This window comes from Talpa occidentalis, unplaced genomic scaffold (genome assembly GCF_014898055.3).
Source record: "Talpa occidentalis isolate TD23 unplaced genomic scaffold, MPIMG_talOcc4v2.1 talOcc4.17, whole genome shotgun sequence".
Lineage (NCBI taxonomy): Eukaryota > Metazoa > Chordata > Mammalia > Eulipotyphla > Talpidae > Talpa > Talpa occidentalis.
The window spans coordinates 12,516,900-12,534,269 of NW_023601754.1; the positions used below are offsets into that span (position 1 = coordinate 12,516,900).

A 17,370-nucleotide genomic window follows, 5' to 3' on the forward strand; every position below is an offset into this window, starting at 1 on the left:
GGCATATCCCAATTCCATCATTTCCTTTGTGCTAAAGAATGAGGATTCCTGGTACAGAATTAAAAACCTGTCGATGGACTCTATTTCCAGATAAGTAAACAACCTTTAGTCTTGTATTTGAAAGGGGAATAGCTTGATGCATCCATCTTTTATCTTAAAAAATATTTTTGATGAAATAGTTCTTGGTACTGTCCGATGGAAAGGCCTAGAAACATTCTCTAATAACCAATCATGAATATCACTACACCCAGTCTGTGGGCTTGAAATTCATTTTCTACTCTATGGATTGAGGGGATTTTAGAGAAAAAGCTGATTCAGGGTCTGGGGCAAGGAAGCTTGGAGCCCACGTGGCCCCACAATGTCCCAGAGCCAACTAGACAGCCCCCTAGTCAGAGGGAATTTCAGCTTCATGAAGGGTAATAATTATAATACTTAGAATTTTAGTTCAATCTTAGAGCTTATAATCACTCAAAAACAGAAATAAACTTAATGGGTCACCTTTGAGGTTGAGAGGGAACAAGCCTGTTATCTTAAAAAAAATGAGAGTTGGGACCTCCCTGGTGGCACAAGGGGTTAAAACACAACCTATGGAGCTATCCGCAGCCTCTGCAGCATGAGATCGATCCCCAGCCAGGGAGCTACCCACATGGCACACCAGACCTCTTCTGGCTCGCCCGCTGCTCCCCTCAGTAGTGTATTTCTGTCGATCTGCCTGTTCTGCTCCCCCCTCTGTCTCTGGTGAATCTTCTCACCCACCACACCTCTGGCCTGTACCCCGGCTCTTGTATGTATAAATTAATAAATCTTTAGAAAAAATGAGAGTGAACAGAGAGCATATTCCCCCTCCATGTTCATATGCACATGACACTGGGTCACGGTGAGAGATGGGGATACATCTCCATGAAAAGATTAATAAATGAGAAAGAAAAGTTGAAATTAAGGAACCACCGTTCTACAAATCCACCAACAGTTAATGGTCCAGGCAGTTGGCATAAAATTCTGTAACCCTCACTAAGAAAGAGACACCACTTTGGACACCTTCTGATGCAGGAACCCAGCCACACCTACATCCTGGCTAAAGGGATGTACTGGGTGATAAAATATCTAGATAAAGCAAACTGTTCCAGAAAAACCAGAAGTTGGGGCATCTGAAAGGACAGGGGTGGCAGCCTGAGGAAGCTTTCCCAGCTCCTCAGTTCAGAGTGAGTAAGCAGGACCTGGGCAGAGGCAGGGAGGGTAGAGACTACATGGATGGTCTGGGGTGGGGTGTGCAGGGGGCTCCAGGCAGAGAAAGGTGCCTGGAGCATGTGGGGAGGGACAAGCCTGGCTGGGTGACCCTCTTGGTCGCAGAGGACTGCATGGCCTGGCCTGGAGCACTCCTGCCTTCCACAAAGCTCCTTGGGCCAAGTCCTACTTCCAAAGGCACAGAAACCAGGCTGAGAAATGAGGCTGCAGCAGGTGGTCCTGGACTCCACCCCAGGGGCCTCCTGAGCAGGGAGGCCCAGACCCAAAGGCCTCAGCTCCCTGAGAAACAGGGCTGCTGGGGCTCTGCAGCCTGGAAAGGGAGGGTCACGCCACCTCCTGGTGGTGACAGGGACACTGCAGCCACCTCCCCCAGGTCACACACACACAAGCAGTCAGGGCTTCTATGCAGAGGCTTTTATTGCAGGTAAAGGTGCTGAAATGAGTCAGGGTTTAGTTATTGGCCATGGTCTCCTGAATCCAGGGCAGGAGAGAAGTGATACGATGGCAAACGAAAGGTTTATAGGTCAAGGAATATAGGGTACCACGGGACAGGATGCACGCAAGTGTCCAGGCTCCATCCTTCAAGCAGACCAGGGGGCCACCAGAGTCGCCCTGTGGGAGGAGAATGATTCAGCCTGAAATCCAGAAATGGGTGGTGGAGACTTGTGTGCCCTCACCCAGCTACATACGTGTTGTACCGAGAAATGACAGGTGGGCTCTATAGTAAGCAGCAGAAACTTCCACCTAGTGAAAAGGCTGCACAGATATGCACCCAAGTCAGGGGTCCAGAACCCTGCCTTAGCTGTCTCCACAAGGCGTCTATTTGCTACTCTTGGCTTCTCTGGGCATTGGGTAAGGGCTGATTGTGAGGGGATCATGGACAAGCGGTGGCCCTTGCATTGCACAAGAATGGACAACCCAGTGAGGGTCTGGGCAGAGCTAGGCCTACCTTGGAGAGGCCGACACCGCTGGCCCCGGCGCAGATGAAGTCTTCAGTGATGGCTGGGCCCCAGTACCTCCTGCAGTCGGCGAGGGGCAGCAGCGGAATAGGGGCCTGCTGCAGCGTGATAGAGGTCCTCTTGACTGCAAGGACAGAGGGGCCAGGGAGAGGTCAGAGCCCCTCACTGCAACACACCCTGTGTAGAGGACACTGGATCCTCTGAGTTCCCTCCACACCCCTCCAATGGCCCGTCCACCTGCTTTACCGTCACCAGCACTGTGGGTCATAGTCCTGCACCCCTGTGGGCCTTAAATATGCCTGTCCTTCCAGGCACCCCGGGTGGGGGGGCTGACTTTGCTCCCAGCACAGTGGATGACACAGGCCCTGCCTGCCCAGCCTGATATAGCCTGGGTCCTGCCAGCCCGAGTGTTGGGGGCTCAGGGGCAGCATCTGTCCCCATTGGAAGGGGACGGAAATACCTCTGCCTGGAGACCCCACTCTGAGAGTGACAAAAGATGACAAGGTGGAGGGGCCACCAGGCTTGACTCCCAGGCCTCCAATGCTACCCTGAATTCCTGACCACCTAGACAGGGCTGGATGGCAGCATCATACCGCCAAGCTCAGCTTGGGGGAAATCTGGGCTGCAGGGGTGTGACCACCTAGTCAACAAGAGCAACCTGACCTGACAACACCCTCCCTGCGGCCTGTCCCTACGCCTACTCCCAGCTCCTGTCCCCACCTCCCACGCTCCAAGCCAGCCACGCAGGGCTCCCATCCCATATGAACATCCCATTTTCTTTCCCTTTGGCTTTTGTCCCATCGGCTTTTCCCACCCAGATGCCATCTCTGAATGCGTCTCCTTCATCACATAGGACTCATGTAGGCGTGGAGGTCCTGCTGGGATCCAGCTGTGTCTCCAGAAACTGACATTAAAAGACATCACTACCCCCATGTCCAGATGTTTGGTAGGTTTTCAGTAAGAGCTTTATAACAAAGAAGCAGATGTATAAGGGACAGTGTTGGGTATAAGAAAATGCATAAAACCTCACTGTCCCACCTGCTATTCAGGCAGCCAGGCCACAGACACACCTCCTGGGTGACAAGGCCATGGTCACTCACCCTTGGGGTTGGGGTATCCATACCCTGTGACGACACAGGGAGTCCGTGGCTGGACGAAGTCCCCAGCTCTGGGCAGGTGCACGGGGGACACTCTTGCGGAGAAATTGGCAGGTGTAGCCAGCTTCAGCAGGGCGATGTCATTGAGGGCAGAACGCTCAGTAAAGGAAGGGTGCCGGAAAACCTGTGGGGGAGGCAGGAGGAGGAGTGAGGTGGGCTACATCTGGGATCTACAGGACTCTGGAGACCAATCCCAACCAGTGGCCCATTCAGGGGACACAAACATGGAGGCCCAGCAGAATTAATTGAGCTGAGCTCTTGTCTCACAAGCAGCTGAGGGGTCTTCTCCCATTGCCCTGTAGCAACCCCTCCATGAGCCTCTGGGGTCTGTCCTCAAGGCCTTCTTACCTGGGCAACCTTCAGCATCTGGGCTATCCTCCAGTCTGTACGCCGGTCAACCATCCCAGCTACAACCATAGTGGAAACTCTATGGCAAGAAGGTGAGTTGAGGAGGTAGGAGGTGCCACTCCCCTCCCCCACCCCATTATTGTCCCTCGGCCTCACTTGACTTCGCAGTGGCCAGCGGTGATCAACCAGTTGTCACTGATCAGAGAAGCTCCACAAGCGACGTCACCATCTCTATGCTGGAAGAAGAGGGAAGGGTAAGCTCCTGCCCAACCAGAGCCACAATGAATTAGGCCACAGCCCCCACCCCACCCTCACACCCTGCAGTGCCTGATCCCAGTAGGACCCCCACTTAGGTGCAGGATCCCACTCACCAGCAGAGTCACATGCCAGGGCCAGGAGCCAGGGCGAGCAGTCACCCCATTGACGATCCTGCTGGTGATGGTTATTTTGGAGTGGGAGGCAGAGGCCTCATGTCCTAGGGGATGGGAATCTGTGAGTAGAGCTGAGAAACAGGGTTGCACCACAGACACCATAGCCCCTACTGCCACACTCTTCTCCTTCTGGAAGCTTCCTGAGGCACCCCAACCCATAGGCTGCAAGATCACACACACCCTGCCTGCTGTCCCCTGTCACGCTTGCAGGGAAACAGAGAGGCAGGCAGCTCCATCCGGGCCACCCTGCCCAGAGGAGCAGAAATAGGCTGAGAAATGAGGCTTCTCTGCTCCCCCTTTCATGCTAAGAGACCTCAGCTCTCTCTGACTCTCTCACTCCCCTGGGAGCTGACTCTGACACCGCTAATGTCACATGCAAAGATCATCTGTGAAATTGGGGGTTCAAGAGTGTTTGAGATAAAATAAGAGACCCCAAGTTCCTGAGCAATCACCCCTTTGACATGTGCTAGAGTGTGTCCTGGACCTGTTTACATGGCTGAATAAATTTAAGGCTGTTGATTATTTAATAAAATAATCAACCATAAAAAGAAACATACGATACAGAAAACAAAGATGAGATTGTCCAGAACAAGGAGGACACGCAGGAACCTTGATATGTACAGACACATTTGCTGGGTCAGGACACAGGATTCCCAGCAGCACCCGGGGATGTGAGAATTTGGCCGCAGGAAGAGAGGAGGGCAGGGCCAGCTCCAGAGTCCCGCAGGCCTTACTCCAGGCAGCACCTGCCTCTGGGGACAGGGACATGGCCCGACCACTCCCTCAATCTGGTGTCTCCAAACATGTCATCTTCTCATCTTTTTGTAATGACCATAAAACCACTAGCAATAGCTGTGAGGGGCTCACCCTGCAGAGCCCTTCATAGCAATGGAGTGGGGGACCGGGTCCCCTGTGCAGGGAGGAGCCTGAAATCTCACAGGAGTGGGGACAGCAGGTGTGACAGGGACGGGCAGGAAATACAGGGAGGAGCTTCCCCCACTGAGCCCTGGTTCTGGTTATAAGCAGGGAGTGAGTGTGTGAAGCTGCACAGAAGTGACAGGCACCCTATTGCAGGCCCAAAACCCAGACACTCACCAAGGGCAGCCCCAAGCAGCGTGAAGCAGGAGAGAAGCCAGAGGAAGCCCATGGTGCTGCAGTCAGGAGGTGTGGGGCTGCCAGCTCTGGGTCCCTGTTTATACCCCCGGAGCTCTAAGTCCCGCCCAGCCCTCTGGGCCATTCCTGACCTGAGGCCTCCTACTTTTACTGGAACATGTCCAGTAACGTGTCCGTAGTCCCAGCCTGAGATTGCCCACCACCTGGGAAAACAGCCGCTACCTGGCCCCCAGAATCCTGATCAGAATTGGCAGCTCCTGCTTTGAAGAATCCTCGGGTCGGCTATTGGAAGCCTCTGATTGCAACATGGAGGCGGCAGATGCAAAGCAAAGTCTCATCTACAAGGGAGCCTCACCCAGGTCTCTGGTCACACAAGCTCAGCATCAAAGACTCAATTTCAAAAGATACTCCAGAGCCAAGAACCTCAGGCTGCTGCTTTCTCTCAGGAAATCACCCCAAGGCATTGAAAACCAGAAACACAGGAAAACGTGAGCTCCTTTGGGAATGGATCTCAGAACCAACTTGAACAAGTTGCATCACAGCACATGAGGGCAGGAGGGTACCTCCAGGGGTACAAGTGAATTAATTCTTTCTTGAACATTCAATTTTTAAGTAATAAGTCACTGTATAAACTTTTAGTTTCTTTCAATGAGGCTTTGGATATTCACTGTATAATGGCCTTTGAGGACACAGAAGGCTCAGGGTTGATACTAGGGAACAAGCAGGAGAGCACAGGAAGGCCAGGAGCAGGGATGTGCCCTGGAGGCTCCTGCCCTAAGTGGGGCCACAGGACCTCAGCCTCCCGGGCAGGACCCTCTCTCCCCAGGTCAGGCCCTTCTAGGTCCCAGGCACCCACATGCACAGAGCACCCCTGCCCTCGGGATCCAGAACAGTGAGAGAGACACTCACCAAGTAAGAACATCACGTGACAGGTCCCCCAAAGCGGTAGGGGCTGCTGCAGTCAGTGTTGGGGCTCCCTGGGGAGATACCCCCTGGGAGAATTGAATCTTCTCCCAAGACCTCGGCCTGTGCTCACCTGGGAGAAGCAGGTCAGAGGGAGCAGGCGGCTCCTGGGCTCAGGACAGTGACCCTGGCAGGAGCTTCTGGGGTGGGACATGTGGGGATTCAGGGAGACTGGCGCCCCTGGACAGGCAGGAAGCGCTGGCCTGTCCCTTCTGCCCCCTCTGCTTCTCCCTGTCCTGCTGTCGCTTCCAGCCTATGTCATCCACAGAGCCCCCAGTGCAGCCTCCAGGGAGGATGGGCCTCAGGAACTCGGAGATGAGCAGCCCCAGGGGGGGATTCAAACAGGGGGAGCTGCCCGGCTGAGGGAGGGTGAGTCACAGCAGAGAGGAAGGCGCCAGAGCAGAGGAGGGGCAGAGCCTGTGAGGGGAGTTGGATCTAAATCTGTCAGTCACCCTCAGAGGAATCACATTCAGCTTTAAGCTGAGCTCAAAAACAAGACAGATGAAACAAAATGAATACACAGGCTCTTTATAAAAACTCAAAGCAATTTCAAACGGCAGCTTCCTTTCTTTACATGAACAAGCTAAACACTATGGACTTAGTCTTCTTTGAGAATATATGGGGTGTTGCTGCTTAGGTTCTGATAGCTTCTGTTATTGAGACAACATTAATTACAACACTAAATATGATTTTCAGGGCCTGTTGTGAACGTGCCCTCCTGGTTGACAGAGCCTGGAGGCTTGTGGGGTGCAGGGAGGGCAGGGAGGGCTGCCCCTCCACAGTGAGGGCCCAGGAGGCCCAGGGGACCAGGTCACAGCCTGCATTTGCACCCATGTGCTACTTCAGGAGGTTGCTTTTGGTGCCAGCCCATCCCCGCTGCCAACCACCCTGAGGTGAGTGCCCCAGGGTGCAGGGGGATCTCTGTGACAAAGAGCACAGCCACTGCCACCTGCCATCCCACAGCCACCTCCCTCCAGCATATCACTCAGACCCTGACACAGGGCACCCGCTAATGAATTCTCTTCCAACCAGATGCCACCACCTTCACTCTCACCTTGTGTTGGTGCCTCCCCACACGGTGAAGTGTCCTCATTGCCAGCCGCTCCAGCTTTCAACCTCAGATCGCTAACAAGTGCTTGCTCAGGGGCCCAGTCCCTGTGCTCAGGCCTCAGCTGCAGACCCCAGGAAACAGCCTCCGGGTGAAGATGAGCAGCAGGGAGTGCATGGGGGAGCTCCTGGCTCCCACACCCTGAGGGGAAGGAGGGGCACAGGGGATGCAGGCAGGAACTGGGCTCCTGGGCTAAGCTTTGGTGAGCAGATGGGCCTTTAACCTACTGACCAATCAGGGGTTGGGCTGCCCAGAGAGGAGGTGCAGCCTTGGTCAAGGGGATTTTCTTCAGCTGAGGCCATTCCAGAGCAGCCTGTCCGTTAAGGGTCTGGGCTGACCACACTCCCTGCAGCTGGGATGTCCATCCACCCTGGAGGGGTTGGGACAGTCAACATAGGATCCACCATGTCTATCCCATCTTCATGACTGGTCACATCAGATTGTGTAGATGCCAGTGGGACCCACATGGTGTCCATATCAAAGGGATTCCTGTCAAAGTTGCACAAGACTCCAAAAGCACAAGCAACAATAGAAAAGTACTGAGGAATTGTCAAAATTAGAAACTTCTCTGTATCAACGGACATTGTCATAAACAACGTGATACAGACACTACAAATTTGGAGAAAATTCTGCAAGGCATGTATCTGAGAGTCATTTATATGCATGATTGTAAAGGCAGGACAGGACACAGTACAGCTTTCTGATCCCATGCAGACCGGGTAAAGGAGGAGTCAGAGTCCTCAGTGGCTTTTGCAGGTCTTTTTACTGGGGTTCACCAGGCATATGGCAGGCAGGGGTGCTGGGTCGGGGGCTGGGAGGCCTCCCAGCCCCCAGCAAGTCTTCACTCTATCTGAGCTCTCTGGAGTTCGTTCTGCTGCTTCTCGGCTTCTCCTTCGGCTTCGGCTTCTACTGCTGCTGCTGGCGTCCCCGTGACGCCGCCCTTAAAAGCACAGTCTTAGCTCAGCTGAATCCCATCTACCTCTGCCCACACCCTACTCCAGGTGCCCGCCATCAGGCATGCATTCAGGACAAGGATCCATCATCTGTCCTGATGGTGGGAGGGCAGAAAAGCCTGACATTTTCTTTACCCTACAATGATATATAAAGAACTTGTAAAAATCAAAAACAAAAAAAAAGACATTGTGAAACCAGGTAAAAGGACTTGAAATAATTTCCTAAACAAGACCCACCAACAGTGAATCACCACATCAAGTGTGGTTGATGCAGGATCAGGAGTGTTTCCTGAGAAATTTCCCTGGATGCAATGTGGCTCTGGAGACATGGACAGAGGACAAGACTCACTCAGTTAGTGACTCACCCTGCCCTCACTCAGGCTACGGCACACGTTAAAACACAAAGGCCCCATGCAGATATGAAAACTATGATGAGGAATCCAAAATAATTGAACTGATTTCATTAATTATAGTGGGGATGATGCTTCATTTGCTGTGAATAATAGGGTGTAAAGGCAGGAACGGCCATAGTGCAGGCTTTCTGATCCCATGCAGACCAGGTAAAGGAGGAGTCAGAGTCCTCAGAGGTTTTTGCAGGTCTTTTATTGGGGTTTACCAGGCATATGGCAGGCAGGGGTGCTGGGGGGCCGGGAGGCTGGCAGGCCTCCCAGCCCCCAGCAAATCTTCACTCTATCTGGGCTCTCTGGCCTTCTCTGCTTCTTCTTCGGGCTTCTTCTCTTTGGGCTTCTGCTGCTGCTGGCGTCTCCGTGAAGCCACCCTTAAAAGCACAGTCTTAGCTCAGCTGAATCCCATCTACCTATGCCCACACCCTATTCCAGGTGCCCGCCATCAGTCATGCACTCAGGACAAGGACCCATCATCTATCCTGATGGTGGGAGGGCAGAAAAGCCTGACATTTTCTTTACCCTACATAGGGGTAAAGCTAATACTTAATTATGGGATCTCTAGTTTCATCATTCCTCTGGGCTAAAGGACTAAGGTTAAAAATATGTCAACATACTAATTTACAGTTAGCTACAATGACAATGTTGACTTTTTTTTAAAGATTTGTTTGTTTATGCATACAAGAACTGGGGTACAGGCCAGAGGTGCAGGGGGTGAGAGGACTCACCAGAGACAGAGTGGGAAAGAGAACAGGCAGATTGACTGAAATACACTGCTGAGGGGTGCAGCGGGTGAGTCAGGAGAGGTCTGCTGCACCACGTGGGTAGCTCCCTGGCCGGCCGGGGATGAATTCATGCTGCAGAGGCTGTGGATAGCTTCATCGTGCGGTGCTTAACCCCTTGCGTCACCAGGTAGGCCCTGACCTGGTAAATTTGAATTGGAAAATTCTCTATGAACCCATGACAGGTACTAATCTTAAAAATTCTTGATGATGAAATAGTTTTGGTTCTGTCCATCGGCAAGGTCTAAAACAGTGACCAATATAGGGATCATGAGTGTCCCTGAAGCCCATACTGTGAGCTTGCACTTCCTTTTCTATATAAATAATCTAGTGGATTTTAGAGAAATTGCTTATACAGGATCCATGGGATCTTGTCAAACCAGATAGCAAGGAGATTTCAAACCATGTTGGCCTTGTCAAAACCCCAGAGCCAAATTGCAAAATTCTCAGTAATCAATGGGGACTGATTTGATGAAGGGTAAATATTACAATGGCTAGAACATTTGTTTTAATACAGAGCCAATAACAACTCAAAAGCAGAAACAAAATTGATTTAGGTTACATTGGAGGATGAGAGGAAACAAGTTCAAGATCCTAAAAATCAAAAAAGTATTTCCTTTGAATGTTCCATAGCATGGTACTCTGAGTCACTGATGATAGATGTAGAGGCATCTCCACGAAATGATTTCATTTAATAAATGAGAAATAAAGTGGAATTAAGTTCCATCATTTTGCAAGTCCTCTGAGATACAGGCCTCATGATCTGTGATCCTCACAAAGAGATTCCAGTCCTGACACCTCCTGCTGCAGATATGCCCATCTAGAGCCTGGCAAAGGGGTGGGCGTGAGGGTAAAGTCTCTAGAGGTAGCAGCCAAATCCAGAATATCCAAAGACATGGGCACTTGAAAGGACAGAGGAGCCAGCCTGTTGTCCTGTAAGGAAGATTTCCCAGCTACTCTGTTTAGGTAAGATTTTGCAGGACCTTGGTAGAAGCAGGAAGGGTGGGGACTGCATGGATGGTCTGGGGTGGGGTGTGCAGGGGGCTCAAGGCAGAGAAAGGTGCTGGAGCATGTGGGGAGGGACAAGCCTGCCTGGTTGTCCATCAGGTCCCAGGGCCCACCCTGCTGGGCGGAGGACTGCATGGCCTGGCTGGAGCACTCCTGCCTTCCACAAAGCTCCTTGGGCCAACCCAGCTGCCAAAGGAGCAGAAACCAGGCTGAGAAATGAGGGTGCAGCAGGTGGTCCTGGACTCCACCCCAGGGGCCTCCTGAGCAGGGAGGACCAGACCCAAAGGCTTCAGCTCCCTGAGAAACAGGGGCTGCTGGGGCTCTGCAGCCTGGAAAGGGAGGGTCATGCCGCCCCCTGGTGGGTGACAGGGACACTGCAGCCACCTCCCCAGGTCACACACACACAGTCAGGGCTGCTTTACAGAGATTTTTATTGAGGATAAGGGTTCACCAAAGGGGGGATCAGAGCTTAATATTTGGCGATGGTCTCCTGAATCCAGGGCAGGAGAGACGTGACACGGGGGCACAGGATAGGTTTATCGGTGGAGTTAAGTGTGCTGCTATAGGACAAGATGCCCACCAGATTCCAGGTTCCTTTATTGCTGCAGACCAGAGGACCACCAGAGTCTCCCTGTGAGAGGAAAAATGATCTGTCACACTCCTGAAGTGGGTGGTGGACAATTGTGTGCCCTGACCTGGCTAAATACAGGTTGTACTGAGAAATGACAGGCGGGTTCATTAGTAAGCACCAGAAATTTCCATCTAGTGAAAAGGCTGCACAGCTCTGCCACCTAGCAGAGGCACATAACCACATCTGGAAAATAGGGATCATGAGTCATGTAGGAGATGTCTCCCCCAGGAGAGGGGTCCCCACCCCACCACCACAGTTGTCACTACGGGGCATCTGTTTGCTGATCCTGGGTCCCAGGGCACTGGGGCTGATTGTGAGGGATCATGGGGCAAGGAGTAGCCCTTTCAGACTATGAAAGGAAGGAGAGCCAGGCCATACCTTGGAGGTGGTGACACCATTGGCCCCGGCACAGATCATGTCATCAGTGACAGCTGCACCCCAGTACTTCTTGCACTCAGACATGGGCAGGAGGGGCAGGGAAGCCTCCTGCAGCGCGTTAGAGTTCCTTTTGGCTGGAAGCACAGTGGGGCCAGGAAGAGATCAGAGCCTTTCACTGTCCCAAACACCCTGAGTTCTTCCTCCCCATCTCCCCACCTACTGGACCGTCACCCCATCAGCATGCTGTGAAAACGTGAGTCCTAAACCTCCTGTCTACTATAAACATGTCTGTGGACACAGGCCTCCCGATTCTAACCCAATCCGGGCTGACGTTTCTCCAAGAACCACTGATGAACAAGCCCTGCCTGCCCAGCCTGATGTGGCCTGGGTCCTGCCAACGCGGGTTTTGGGGGGCACAAGGGCAGCACCCTCCTCCTCAGGGAAGGGGACTGACATTCCTCTTACTAGAAACCCTACTCTGGGGGTGACAGGGAACTCCCTCCACACTGCCCCTTCCTGGCGGCTGCTGTTCTGTGGAAGGACCAGCTGGGTAGCCCTGGCCTCGGCAGAAGGACTTAGGACTCTGGAGGACACCATCCCCAGCACAGATCATGTGATCTGTGCCAGCCCTGGGGAGGGGACACCAGGCTGGACTTAAGGACGTGTGCCTGGAGGCCCCTCCACCAGCAGGAACTGGCAGGTGGCTGCACCCCGGCCCACTCAGGCCTGGTTGGGTTGCCAGGCTTCCTGCATTTGGCAGGGCCTGCTGGGACCGAGCTGTGTCTCCAGAAACTGACATTAAAGGACATCACTACCCCTGTGTCCAGGCACACTTGGTGGGTTTTCAGTAAGAGTTTTATAACAAAGAAGCAGACATATAAGGGACAGTGTTGGATGTAAGAAAAACACATAAAATCTCACTGTCCCACCTGCTATTCAGGCAGCCAGGCCACAGACATGCCTCCTGGGTGACAAGGCCATAGTCACTCACCCTTGGGATCTGGGACACCCCAGCCTGTGATGACGCACTTGGTCCCAGGGGGGAAGTTGTCCTCAACTTTGGGCAGGCACACGGGGGACACTCTTGGGGAGATGTGCGCAGGTGTAGCCAACTTCAGCAGGGAGATGTCATTGAGGACAGAACCCGGGTAATGGGAAGGGTGCCGGAAAACCTGTGGGGGAGGCAGGAGAAGAGTGAGGCCTTGATCCATCAGGGATCTGCAGGATTCAGGAGACAAACCCCACCCACAGCCATTCAGGGGACACAGACAAGGAAGGCCGAGAAGCATTAACACGAGGCCCTTCAGCTGGGCTCCTGTCTCACAAGCACCTAAAGGGTCTTCTCCCATTATCCCTTTGCAACCCTTCAAATAGCCCCTGGGGCCTTCCCTCAAGGCATTCTTACCTGGGCAACCTTCAGGATCTGGATATTCCCCCAATTCGAGCGCGGTTATCCAGCCCAGCCAGAACTACACTGGATTCTCTGAGGGAAGAGGAAGTGATGAGGAAGGAGGTGGTGACATGCCCCACCCCCACGCCCTTATTGTTCCTGGGCCTCACGTGACATTGCAGTGGGCAGCAGTGACCACCCAGTTGTCAGAGATCAAGGAGCCCCCACAGGAGACATCACTGTTACCTTCCTGGAAGAACAGGGGATGGTAAGCATTGGCCCTACAAGAGCTGCACTGACCTGGGCCACAGCTCTCACCCCATCCCTACCCCCGCTGTGACCCCTGTTTATGTGCAGACTCCCACTCACCTGCAGAGACACATGCCAGGGCCAGGAGCCAGGGCGAACTTTCACTCCATTGACGATCCTGGCCATACTGTTCATTTTGGAGTGAAAGTTATGGGCCCCACAACCTAGGAAAAGGGGGTTTGTGAGTAGAGCTGAGAAACCTGGTTGCAGCACAGCCCCTACTGCCACACATGCCTCCAACTGGAAACTTCCCAGGAACCCCAACCCAAAGTGGAAGGTCACACACCCCTGCCTGCTGCCCCAGTCACCCTCCCAGGGATGCGGAGGGACAGGCAGCTCCATCCGGGTCACCCGGCTCAGAGGTCTGGGTTTCCGACCTCAACTGATGATGAGCACCATCCAGCCCCACTGCAACCAACACTGCAAGGCTGATCCAGAGATAAGCTGAACCAGAGATTAGCTGATGGCAGTAAAGAATTCCAGCAGGCCCCCTCTGGCAGTAGAGACCCCTGCCCCTGGCAGTAGAGAATTCAACCCCCTCTAGCAGAGGAGACACCCCCCTGAAACCAACCACTTTTGGCAGAAACTCCAGCAATAGCCCAATCTTGGGGTGCGACCCTCACTCTGCTAGAGCTGAGAGCCGCTCCTCATGGGCTTTGCTATCTGCTTCAGTCTGATTCTCTTGGCCTCCTTTTCTAACACCCTTCCCTGCTGGGAGATCTCAGCAGCCTCTGATTCTCTCAGGTTCATTTTGTCCAGTAAAACGGGGAGCAAACATTGCTTATCTCACAGGCAATGCTCACTTGTGAATTTGGTGTGCATAAGGGTTTAAATTAAAATCAGAGAACCCCACAACCTTGCGAATCACCCCTCTGACACATCGCTAGAGTGTGACCTGGAACCATTGGCTTGATACTCAGTTCTGGAGATTTCAGTACATTCCAGGTTATGAATTATCCTTAAAATAGGACCTTGATTCTATACCATAGACAGACACATGGAGGAAATAGAAAACAGAGGACGAGATTGTCCAGAACAAGGAGGACACGCAGGACCCTTGATACGTGCAGACACATTTGCTGGGTCAGGACACAGGATCCTCAGCAGCTCCCAGGGGTGTGAGAACTTGGCCACAGGAAGAAAGGGGGGCAGGCCCAGCCCCTCCCACCAGTCATGGCACCCCAGGGTCCCCCAGGCCTTGCTCTAGGCAGCACCTTCTCCTGCCCCTGGGAACAGGGACATGGCCCGGCCACTCCCTCAGGCTGGTGTCTCCAAACATGTCATTCTCCTCATCTTTTCTTATAACAGAAAAGCCACTAGCAGTAGCTGTGAGGGGCTCACCCTGCAGAGGCTTCATAGCAATGGAGTGGGGGGCCGGGTCCCCTGTGCAGGGAGGAGCCTGAAATCTCACAGGAGTGGGGCCAGCAGGTGTGACAGGGACGGGCAGGAAATACAGGGAGGAGCTTCCCCCACTGAGCCCTGGTTCTGGTTATAAACAGGGAGTGAGTGTGTGAAGCTGCACAGAAGTGACAGGCAGGGGCTCAGCAGAGGCCCCTTCCCAGGGGAGGGGGGAGCAGGGAGCTGCTGAGGCTAGTGTGGGTGTCAAAGAAATCCCTAAAAGAAATCTGTGAAAAGAAACATTTGACAAATTCAAAGGTTGAATACATAGATTTCATTAATTTTGTAATTTTACTATTTTTCCTGCCTTGTTTAAAGGAATAAACAACACGTAGCAGTCTTGCACTAAATAAATCCCAGAGGAAGTGTTAGGGGCTTCTTGAGATCACACCCCTAGTATGTGAAACTTTTGTTTCACCCCCTAGTGTAGGCACAGCCCCTACCTGAGCCCCTTCCGGGGCTTGTGTCCTCCTTGGGCCGAAATGGTTCCTCCACACTGGCACAGAGTATGGGGGCTCAGTGATACCGGATTTGTCAGGCCTAGTCTCCCAGCCAGGAACAGATCCCAGGCTGCAGGGCAGCGCTGAGCCCCAGCCGCTAGACCCCCACGGGTTGGTGTCTCACGAAGCCGCAGCAGGAACTTCGCAGACGCTCAGGCAAGCAAGCGAGCAAAGGCAGGTTTGTTTAGAAGAAGAAAAAGTTTATTGGAGGGGCAAGGAAGCCAAAGTGGAGTCATATCTCAGGGAATATAGACCTTTTTCCCCTCATTATTCTAAAGCTGCCCCAGTCTCTTTGTGATTGGTCAGTTCTCGGCTGTCTCACTCAATTTGCTACTGAGTGGGGATCTTCACATTCCTTATCCAACAGCTTTCTCTTTCCCCGTTTGTTGCATCTTTAAATTTATGGCCCAGTCTTCTGGATGGGCATCCCTGCATTGAAGTTAAACAGCTGCCCTTGTAATGTGTCCATACATTAAACCACTCTCCATTTCCCCAATCTCCGCCTCCCTTTACCACCTGAAGGAAACCAGGACCAGCGTTAACAATGTTGTTCTTGGTCCTGGCATGTTTGTTTTTCCTAATGGAATGGGTTACTTTCCCTTGCTTGTCCTTATCTCTGAAGCCTCCCTAAATTTTTCAGAGGTCCCCTCCTGCACTGTCCCTAAAACTGCCTAATAACCCTAGCTTGCCCTGTCTCATTCCCCCCTTTTACAAATGGAGCCCTAACTGCAGTTAGGGAAAAGGGACGTAGGTCTGATCAATGACTGCTTCCTGCTGAGAGTGGGCGACGTGGGGAGACAGTTAGGGTTCCACAGTAGGATGACGATTTAAGGGACCCCGGAAGATGGACCGTGGAGACGTCATTTTGGGTTTTATTTGCAGGACCATTTGGAGCTTGATGGCCTCCAGGCGAGCAGAGATGATTCCGAGGAGAGTATTAAGGATGCAGGGCCCAAACAAAAGAACAATAAAGAGAATTAGTAAGGGAACGAGAAAAGGCAGTAGCCAGGACAGAAGTTGTCCTTTTATAGAAGCAAAGATTGCTTGTGTCCAGCTAAGCCCTTGCCCTGCCTGTTTTTTTGAGATTATTTACAATTTGTATATTTTTTAGTATTTTAAATTTTTTTATACCTTATGAGAAGTATTTATTTAAAAGCAACATGTTTTATTTAAGAGGGCACAAACTCCTTTAACTTTAGTCATCGGCAGGTCTAGGGTTCTGCGATTTTGTATTGCCACTGAGACTAGAGATTTTAAGGAGCAATGTTGGGCTAGTGCCCTAAACACTTGGAGGTGTTATAGCCAAAATGACAGAATTAGTGAGACCTAGGACTTCAGTACCATTTTATGTTTAGTAGCAGCAGCTAGGAGAGCCAAGGTGGCTGTGGAGGCTGCTAGTTTGGAATTTAGTTACAATTTTCTCCATCTTAATAGTTAGGAAAACAAAACTAAAAATGTATAAACAAGTAGCCTTGTAGCCAGCAAGGTAGCAGTGTTGTAAAGTATCCTGGCTCAGGCTGGCCAATTGTACTAGTGAGGGGGACAATTGACCAGTAGGTCAGTCAAAAGAATTGGAGGAAGGCAGAGTAAGTGGCCCCTTAATTACCAAAAAGGTGAACTTTATGTCTGCCACTTTTAGGGTCACCCGAGGCTTGTCCATATAAACAGTAAACAGGGGAGTTTCTCTCACCTCTGGGCTTCTTCAGAGATCTTCTCCTGCACCTGGTTCTTCATAGTCAGAGGCAGCTGACGGTCAAACCTGTCCTCCCATCCTGGCCCGTGGTTTGGGCTGGCCCCTCCCTCTCTGGAGAGTGGGACAGTCCCTTTTTAGTGCCCTGTGTGATGGCACAGAAGGCATGGCCCTGGGGACAGCTTTTTGCAGCTAAGGTGTCCTGGTTGCAGGCAGTGGAAGCAAGCTGGCAGCCCATTAAGAGGTTGAGGCCCCAAATGCCCTAGGGCACATGGGGCCTTGGGTGAGTCTGAGGTGGCAGGGTACTAACAGTGGCAACTGCCATTGACTGGCCCTTCTCTTGCCTTTCTCTCCCTTTCTTTTTAGTCTAGTTAGTCCCCTCCATATTACTATAGGCCTTGAAGGCCGTGTTTAAAAGTGTTAAAAGGATTTTAGGCCCTTGTCCTTATCTCTGAAGCCTCCCTAAATTTTTCAGAGGTCCCCTCCTGCACTATCCCTAAAACTGCCTAATAACCCTAGCTTGCCCTGTCTCATTAGGAATGCCCATGAGGACCCCTCTCCTCCCTGCAAATTCAGGTTAGCTCTCAGGGCTTGAGACTCAGA

The 17,370-nt window shown here is 52.2% G+C and overlaps 2 protein-coding genes across 2 annotated transcripts; both read right to left on the reverse strand.

Annotated features, from left to right (window-relative positions):
• Window positions 1-1,660: 1,660 nt before the first annotated feature.
• On the reverse strand, window positions 1,661-7,502 carry LOC119250371 (chymotrypsinogen B-like). Its single transcript, XM_037518108.1, has 7 exons — window positions 7,271-7,502; window positions 4,081-4,184; window positions 3,866-3,945; window positions 3,710-3,788; window positions 3,305-3,485; window positions 2,195-2,328; window positions 1,661-1,857 (listed from the first exon to the last, which is right to left on the reverse strand). The coding sequence occupies exons 4-7, from the start codon at window positions 3,776-3,778 to the stop codon at window positions 1,696-1,698; spliced, it is 546 nt and encodes a 181-aa protein (XP_037374005.1). The 5' UTR covers window positions 3,779-3,788; window positions 3,866-3,945; window positions 4,081-4,184; window positions 7,271-7,502; the 3' UTR covers window positions 1,661-1,695.
• A 3,438-nt stretch (window positions 7,503-10,940) lies between these two features.
• LOC119250311 (chymotrypsinogen A-like) lies at window positions 10,941-16,811 on the reverse strand. Its single transcript, XM_037518063.1, is given in 9 exon segments — window positions 10,941-11,102; window positions 11,481-11,607; window positions 12,143-12,158; window positions 12,490-12,652; window positions 12,886-12,949; window positions 13,041-13,120; window positions 13,240-13,343; window positions 15,021-15,073; window positions 16,768-16,811. Coding segments are annotated over 9 exon segments (813 nt in total).
• Window positions 16,812-17,370: the final 559 nt, after the last annotated feature.